The sequence below is a fragment of the Rutidosis leptorrhynchoides genome, chromosome 4, assembly GCF_046630445.1.
Source record: "Rutidosis leptorrhynchoides isolate AG116_Rl617_1_P2 chromosome 4, CSIRO_AGI_Rlap_v1, whole genome shotgun sequence".
Taxonomy (NCBI): domain Eukaryota; kingdom Viridiplantae; phylum Streptophyta; class Magnoliopsida; order Asterales; family Asteraceae; genus Rutidosis; species Rutidosis leptorrhynchoides.
Window position 1 is genome coordinate 512682358 of NC_092336.1, and position 9783 is coordinate 512692140.

Genomic DNA, 9783 nt, shown 5'->3' on the forward strand with positions numbered 1-9783 from the left:
TTTGAATTTTCAATTGCTTCTGTTTTTGCTGTCGCCATCCATGGAGTTTTGCAGACAAAAGTTAGATGATGATCTGCTTCTTAATCCGTTGAACGATCTTCGATTTCCATGATAACATTCACAAAAGACATAAGAGTCACTCGACTTAATAGACGATTCGATAGTGATTATGGAGAGGGTCGATTGAGAATGAGAGGGTTTGATTGAGATGGTGAAGATGTGTAACGGTGGCCGTAAATGTATGGGAGGATGAAGAATTGTGCCCGACTGCAAATGATTGGTTGGAGAAAACCCTAATTTTTGTGTTACTACCGTGTGTTTATTAGTAGGGAGGTTTAATTTTGTCTGTTTAGCTCCTAAACTAAGGATTGTCACGTGATTAAGAGAGTAATTAGAAATGGATGGCTAGGATTAGAGTTGGTTAAAAGATTGGATGGCTAGGATTTATTTTTAAGGATATTTGTCACTCAATTGTGTGTTTACTTTAATATAATATAGAGAGATGGATATAGATATGTTTGAACAAAAATTAAATGAAAATGAATATGAAAAAATGACATCACCCGATCTATATCTGATCTATTGTCATCCTTGTCCCATATTGTTGTTTTTTTCATATATAAATTGTTGTTTAAGAATTCGAACATGTATACATTGTTTGTTTGTACATTTACTTTACAGTGACATACCAACAATTTGCTGACGATATGATCAAACTCGTAGCTCAAATCATATAAATGTATGTTTCCCACTAAATTACAAGACAATTGATGGTGGTAGGAGTCTCATCCTAGTCTAATCAACATGGCATTACAATTACAATTACAATTCTGTTTAATGGGTTCAATAGAAAACTTAATTTTTTGACAAGTTTTTATTAACCCGGTCAAATCTGCTCGAACCCGTATTAACCCTTGTAAAATGTTAACTATTCAAGTCATCTGAGCGTCTCAAATCCATGCGAACAGAACGACGGGACACAATACACATAATGGCAAGCAAAAATCAATCTCATAAGCAACGAAACGCTAGTCAAATAATAAAATTCAAGAATAACAAGAAACAAGTAAAAACAAAACAATCAAACAGGTCGGTCAATAGAAAGTGTCATACCATTTGAAAAATCAAATAACAATTACTGTTGGTTACAACCCACACGTTGCACACCGGGTTCATCATCTTCGTCTTCATCATAAGCTTCTTGCTGTCTCTGATACTCCTTCCTCCTTGTTTCTTCTTCCATGTTTACATCATGTAAAATGGTTTCTTCGCAATCATCCAACGCCATTTCAGTTGACTTCATGCTTCCCCCACCAGAGGGTAAAATGGTCTCTAAAACCTTGCACTTTTCAGGGGTCAATGCCCCTGCTTCAGGAAATGCAACATTGAAATGGATCACTAGCTTCCCCTTCATGAACGGTCTTTGCCAATGTGGCATTCCCTCATCATTGATTCCTTTGTATTGATCTGTGTAAGTAAAAAGAATATCAGAAAACAAGATCACCATTGTAGACTGTAATTTGTAGTCAAATGTACACAGTATACATAGTTCAAAATTCTCACTCTTTGACTTCAAAAGTCAAACAATTTCAGAATAGAAGATCAAAAATGAAACTTGATAAAAAAGGAATTTTAATATTCTTGTACCAGGTTTGATAACTTCTCCAGGGTTTGTTTTGATAAGGAGTTGTCGGTCATCAAGATGAGTAAGAACAAACTGGAACCCGCAAAGAGCTTCAGTTAAGCTGATGTTGTGTTCCACATAAAGATCGTCTTGTTTTCTCTTAAACTTGGGGTGATCTTTCAGTTGCAGTACGAAAACAATGTCTCCCGTAACAGTATCAGGCTGCGAGGCAGATTAAAAATGGTCAAAGTCAAATGCTTCATGTCTTAACTAAAGGCAAATGAGCAGTACACCTTTATGATTATAAATTATGATACAAAATTACTTACAGCTTCATCAGCTTGACCTTCGAAGGTAATCTTTTGACCATTTTGCATTCCCTTTTCAACGTGAACTTCAAGAACTTTCTTCTCCTGTGTAACCTTCTTTCCTTTGCATTGTTGGCATTTATCTTTCTCGGTAATTGATTCGCCTGTTTAATCGAACGTAATTACATATTACATGACTGATGAATTAGAAAATATATATATTTTTTTTTTTGAGACATGCACAATTAAAGGGATTTAGTAAAAATACCAGAGCCTCTACATTCAGGACAAACATGCTGCATTTGTTGGATCATTCCTGGGGCGATTTGACGAGTTGTGACCCTCATCCCGGATCCTTGGCAACCATGACATCGTGATGATGCACCACTTTTCGAACCTTTCCTGATTTATTATATCGCATGGATGGATATATTAGATTTTTTTTACAATAAAGGTGGCCAATTGATGTGTTGGGCAAGTTAGTAAAAGGGTCAATATTTGTTTGGGTCAAATTGGTTATATATTAATAGGTTCGTGTTAAGTTTACCCCTCAACCACTTTTTGTCCATCTGTTTTTATATACATACAGTAATTGTTAAGATGACAATCCAACAGTTTTTAATAAACCAATTCTAATATGTGACTCCACTACCATGTTAATGCAACTTAAATTGTGAAACTAACTAATTTTTATTACCCATTTGACGCATTAGAGATAAAAATATAACGCAAGCCGACCCATTGTGATTGTAATATATCATGTATTTGAATGATTGGATGATTGGTCGGTTGCCTTTCATGTATTTGGGTATTCCCGTGGGTAATAAGATGAAGAAATTGAATGATTGGTCCCCGGTGATCGAGAAATTTAACAAGAGGTTAGCGGACTGGAGAGCAAAAATGATTTCATTCGGTGGACGGTTAACTTTAGTTAAGTCGGTTCTCTCTAGCCTACCTCTCTATTACTTCTCGCTCTTTCGTGCCCCTACTTGTGTGCTAAATTCTCTCGAGAGTGAGACGGAAATTTTTTTGGGGCGGGACGGGTTCTAACTCTAAAATGTCATGGGTTAAGTGGGAAAAAATCCTTCTTCCTCACGAAGAAGGAGGTTTAAATATCATGTCCTTAAAAAGTAAAAATTTAGCTCTTCTTTGTAAGTGGTTGTGGAGGTTTAAAACCGAAACTAACACTTTGTGGGTCGCCGTAATTCGTAGCATTTATGGTTCTAATGGAGGTCTTGTGCTTGGAAACGGGCTTGTCCGAAAACCAAACGCTAGCCTTTGGAATTCTATTTGTGTTGCAGGAAAACATGTGGACGGGTTAGGGATTTCTTTCTCTAAGTCTTTCATACGCTTGCTCGGGGACGGGAAAAGCACCTCTTTTTGGAATGACATTTGGGTGGGGAACGCAAGCCTCAAAGACAAATTCAAAAGATTATACAGGCTCGAGATTGACAAAGATATCAACATCAGTAACAAAACAAAAGAATTTAAGGGAGATGGGCTCGGCAATTGGGCCTATCCACCTATGGGACGAACGAATAGTGAACTAACTGAATTGCGAGATACTGTTCGGAACTTGCAGCTGATCGAAGATAAAAAAGACTGTTGGAGCTGGAATCTCAATTCGAAGGGTACATATATGGTCAAGGACTGTTCGGTTCTAGTGGACAAAGTCATCCTACCACGTGCGGTTAATTCAATTGAGTCGTTGCGAAATGGTTTGGTTCCAAAAAAAGTAGAGGTGTTTATTTGGCGAGCGAGATTAGGTCGTATACCGGTAAGGTTCGAGTTAGATAAACGGGGCATCGATTTGAACAGCGTGAGATGTCCGATTTGTGATGGTGACATTGAGACGGTGGAACATATACTTTTTTCTTGTCAAATGGACAAAGACATATGGGCGAAAGTCCTTAAATGGTGGGGGTATAATTCGGCTTTATTCGGGTATGAGGATATTTTTAATGGTACCTTCGGCTACGTAGCACATGATCACAAAAGGAACCAATGGCAAGCGGTTTGTTGGGTGGTTTGTTACATTATATGGAAGAATCGAGATGCAAAGGTGTTCAAGAATAAGCTCGAGACGGTCCCATCTTTATTTAGCGAGGTTCAAGTTCTTTCATACGATTGGATTTCACGACGTTGCAAGGGTCATATTATGGATTGGCTTCAATGGTTCTCACAACCTTAGTTTCTCTCTTTTGTTAGTTGCAATCTTTGCAATTAGCTTAGGGCGGTGTAATTTGTTTTCTCTATTTCTTTCGTGATGTATTGTGTTGTTAAGGTTGCCCAGTCAACCATGTACTATTCGTGATTGTTTAATATAAGTCCTTCTTGCTTTTCAAAAAAAAAAAAAATATATATCATAAAGAGAGTATTACTGATTTACCCTTTACAGTTTTTGCACAAGATATTCCTTGATAGAGAGAGTTTCTTTGTAGTGCCATTATAAACTTCCTCTAAAGAAACCTTTAAAATCTGTTTTACGTCTTCACCTTGCTTCTTCCTAGTTCTTGAACTACCACCGCCTGATATCAATACATCACTTAGCATAACAAAACAAATAAAATTAACAGAACTTTTAACGACTGTCAGATGCAGGGACTATCCGCGCAAGATTTGTAATCCACGAGGACTACCAACACAAGGAAAAAAAGTTCATGAACCCAATCAGTAATTATGGACAAACCATAAGAACTATCCGCATTAGTATATCATAAAATAAATATAAACAAGAAAAAGAAGATATAAGAAGGACCTAAAAGATCTAACCTCCAAACCCTCCGCCGAAAGCACCGCCACCAAAAAACTGCTCGAAGACATCAAACGGATTCCCGGAGGAGCTGCCGCCTCCTCCCATTCCCTCTTTCAATGCATCTTCGCCGTATTCATCGTATATTTCTCGTTTTTCAGGATCACTGAGAACTTCATAAGCTTGAGATAATTCCTTGAACTGAAAAGGTTTTTTAATTTAAATATTAAACCAAGGGGTATAACAACATTTTCTAGCGCTGCTTGAGAACTCAAGTGTAAGCAAAGAGATGTTTGCATGTGCAATTTTAAGATATTAAACAATCAAAACCAGATAGTCGGGTATTTAAACTTAAAGGGGTAATAATCATACAATCAGATGCTTTATTGTTAGAAAATCTCTAAATATTTGAAGTAATAGTAGAATGAGCCAAAAGAACACGCTTATATATTTCTGAAATATCAAAATCAGCAGTACAACAAGGTATTGTTATCAAATGGTGTATAATTATTTTCCCTTCATTTGTCTATCAGTAAAAATATGTTATCTATAACTCCCAACATTTATCCGTTTTCCTAGTGTTGTCCTCACTAAAAGGTATATAAGCAACTTATGTTTCCGTTGAATAAGTAGTTTAGCTGCAGTGGTTGACACTGATAATTTAAGAATGAAATCGCAATAAAAATCACTTAAGCCAAACAGTAGAAATTAATTATCTCGAATAGAAGTAAGAAAAAACAGATAAGCGGAATATAATTCACCTTCTCAGGGTCTCCACCCTTGTCGGGATGGTTTATTATGGCAGCCTTACGGTACGCCTTTTTCAATTCATCCGGAGTTGCATTTTGCGCAACACCGAGAACTTTGTAATACTTTGAACTATCACTCTTTTTAGGAACACGGCCGAACATGATGAAGGTGATCGAAAACTATCACAAGCAAATGAGGCAAAGATAGTGAGTAATTATGACACTTTCTGTTATGATAAGCAGGAAACCATCTATCTATATCGTACATAAAAAAGGGTATCCAAACAGAACTTCCGAATTCAAGAATTGTATGAAAAGATATTTCAAACGCTTACAAATGAAAAGTAAAAGCAACCAAAGAAAAATAAAATTACTTCGTATGCACACACAAATACCACACAACCAAAATTCCAACCTTGGTCACAATATGATAATACTTGTATTTTTTTCAGTTTACACCTTTTTCTTAACTACGCCTTACTTTTTGAATACTAATGATAGACTTCTTGAACACTTTTCGCCTTAATCGTTAAAACAAAATTACAACACTAGTTACATTACAGTGGATGTAATGCAACACCCCCAAGAAGTACAAATGTTTTACTCAAAGTTGTACTTAAATACGAATAGTTGGATTGAAAACAAATAGCTTATAAATTAGAAAGTTAGGAAGCCAGGGAAAGCTCAGGTACTCGTTTTGCCGACATAATATTTGAGTACAAAAGTTGGAGTTGGAGTAGGATTGCATTACTACTTGTCTAAAATCAATAAGATACAATCGCCATCTTGTTTAATATGAAAGAGTCAAAACCCCAAATTATTGCAAGAAAACAAGAGGACCAAGTCTGATAAGTTTGGCAAAATGTTGACAGCGATTGAGGTATCATTCCGAAACAAATCTTCAAATTAACTTGGTGATTAATAAGGTTCATCGTAACTTTACACATGTAGTTATATGAATCCCAATCCTTATCACAACTAATTGTGTTCAATTTCCATTCAAACACTAATTCTAAATACATCATCGTGCACACAATAGACGACCCTAGGTTTTTTTCAATTACAGTCTACATCATCGTGCACACAATTAGATTTGCATACTTCATATTATTTAACTCTTTAACTTTAATCTTTAATCTTTAATAAAATAAAATAAAAACACTCATATTTAAATCTATTACTATTACTATTACTCATATTTAAACAAGCATATTATGCAACAAATAGTGCACTATAAAGATCGAGAGATGTATAAAAAGCTAAAACTAATCAATTGAAAACATTAATTTACGAAAAACTTGATGAAAAAGCGAATGATGATGGTACATAGTTACATACCTAATCAAGGGATCAGGGCTTTTGTGTTGAAGAAGAAGAAGAAGAAGAAGAAGATGGCAGGGCTTTCGATCTACAAACAAGGAGGGTGGACGGTAGAAGTAGAAGTAGGGCGTGCTATTTGTTTGTTTGTTTGGTTAGTCGGTTTTGACGGCCTCTAACGTTGTCCAATCAAAACCTAACTAGGGTTGCTTCACTTTACCTTATTATTTTTGGTATACCTGAAGCATTTCCGGTGCTTTGCACGGATATTTTTACGCTTTGCATTTTTTATTTTAAAGTAAAGTATGTGGTTGTCTCGTACGTAATAGTTCTTATTGGGAGAACATATATAATAACGACCATATAAAATAAAGAGTTCTTAACAGTCCATAATAATGCTTTAAAAAAAAGTCCATAATAATCGTAATAAATAAGCAAAAACTTCCACGAACATCAAAATAGGTAACTAAATGCCAACGTAGACAAAATGTATGCTAATCTTCTACGAATCTCCAAAAAGCGAATGAATACATAGATTTGTTTAGGGTATTGGGTTAAGGATCCTGGTAATTGATTTGAACTTTTTTAACATATATATTTTTATACTATACTATTTAATAATTAAAAGGATAGAATTGTAAGAAAATTTATATAAGAAATTTAAATTAACTTAAATATATAAATACAATTATACAATATAATAATCACATTATAAACATTAAAAAAAAGAATCTTCGAACGAATTCATCCAACATAGAGCTAACCACGTGTCTTCTTGGCAAGTCTACATTTGACATTTTTTTTTAATTCAGTGTTTCTTCAGTAGCTACAAAAACAAACAAACACACATTATATTTAATTATATATATATGTATATATAATTATATATCAATATTACACACACACACACACATAAATATATATATTAAATAATATTTTAAATCGTAAATAATTTACATACTACATATATTATTAAAATAATCAATGAGAGACTTTTGATGATCCGTATATTTAAATATAAAGTGATGTTTTATTCATATAAACATATAAAATGATATAAGTGATGAATGATAACAATTTAATGAGAAACTCAAAAGTTATAAATAATATATATATATATATATATATATATATATATATATATATATATATATATATATATATATTATTTATGATATAATATATTATTGAATATATATATATATATATACACACACACACACACACACACATACATATTCGAATATATACACACACACACACACACACACACACACATATATATATATATATATATATATATATATATATATATATATATATATATATATATATATATATATATATATATATATATTTAAATCATAAAAGAAAATATAGATTACACATATTTACCTCATGATACATAACTTGAATATTCATCTTTTAGTAATATGGCGTGATCTTCTCATTGTATGATTGCTACTGAAAAGTGGAGATGTAGGATACAAAACAAATTACAGTATATATATATATATATATATATATATATATATATATATATATATATATATATATATATATATATATATTCCGAAAATATATACTTCATGATTAAATCAATGTTATATATGTACATTTATCTACGTATATATATATACATATACATATTTGAATATATATTACATATATTTACCTCATTATACATATCTTGAATATCCATCTTTTAGTAATAATATGATGTGATCTTCCCATTGTATGATTCCTATTGAAAAGTGAAGATGACATACATATTTATAGGCTAGTAAAAAATAAGTTAATTTAGTAAGAAGATGAAAGGTTCGTATATTTATTGTTCATTTTTGGTTTACCATATATTTATTATTTATTTTACTACTATTTAATTCTTTATTTATCATTTAATTGATATTGAATAAATAATAAATATATATTATATGTAAGTTACTAATATTGATTTAATCCGGTTCATAAAATTAATATTAAATCTTATATTCATTTATATATATATATATATATATATATATATATATATATATATATATATATATATATATATATATATATATATATATATATATATATATTATTTTGTTAAAATTATTTAATTTAATTTAAAAATTGTATTTAATACATTAACACATGATTAAGTAAGCTTATTTATTATTCATTTTTTATATATAGATATATTATTTTATTTCATTTATTTATTTAATCTAATTTAATAGGAATTCTATTTAATACACTAACATGATTAAATAAGCTTATTTATGAGTTATGACTCTTGGAGTCACTTTTAAGATTATTTATTTATGAAGGTTTTTTTTTTTTTTAAAAAAAACTGAATTTATATGTATTTTTTTTATAGATTATATAGGTAATAATAGATAATTGAAATAGAATTTAATGTAGCTAATTTATGACACAGGGTGTCAATATTTAGGTAGTAATAGATATATATATATATATATATATATATATATATATATATATATATATATATATATATATATATAATGGATTTAAAAGACTTTCCGACTCATTTTGGGAGCTTAGGAATATCGGGTGACTATCCGTTTTATGAGGAGTTCGGCGTCATCATGAGTAAATTTCTATGATCACGAAGAGATTTATGTTGCTTAACGGATTCAAACTTTATACCTCTAGGAACAACATTTACACGTAAACTATTGTATTCTTTCTAAACTTAAAGGATGTTTAGTGATAGTTAAGAAGATTTTTTTGCTCCGTTGGTCCTTCAATTATACACGAAATTGCAATCCGAGTCCCTCAAGTTTTTTTTAGATTTTCGAGTCCTTAAATTTGCAAAATTTTGCAATCCGAGTCCCTCCGTCTAACTTCCGTCTAAACTGACCGTTAACCTTTGACATGTGTCATGCATGTGAGGGTAAAATCATCTTTTTACTCTTTTCTTTGACTTTTTTGCTTCATTGGTCCTTCGTTTATGCACAAAATTGCAATCCGAGTCCCTCAACTTTTTAATTCGAATTTTTATCTGTTTTTTATCTTTAGTTC

General features: G+C 31.8%; 1 protein-coding gene across 1 annotated transcript; it reads right to left on the reverse strand.

Moving 5' to 3' along the window:
• Nucleotides 1–1016: 1016 nt before the first annotated feature.
• Nucleotides 1017–6923, reverse strand: LOC139844849 (dnaJ protein homolog 2-like). Its single transcript, XM_071835072.1, has 8 exons — nt 6772–6923; nt 5446–5613; nt 4705–4885; nt 4322–4460; nt 2201–2334; nt 1954–2096; nt 1648–1846; nt 1017–1467 (listed from the first exon to the last, which is right to left on the reverse strand). Exons 2-8 carry the CDS (start codon nt 5593–5595, stop codon nt 1136–1138), a joined length of 1278 nt encoding a protein of 425 aa, XP_071691173.1. The 5' UTR covers nt 5596–5613; nt 6772–6923; the 3' UTR covers nt 1017–1135.
• Nucleotides 6924–9783: the final 2860 nt, after the last annotated feature.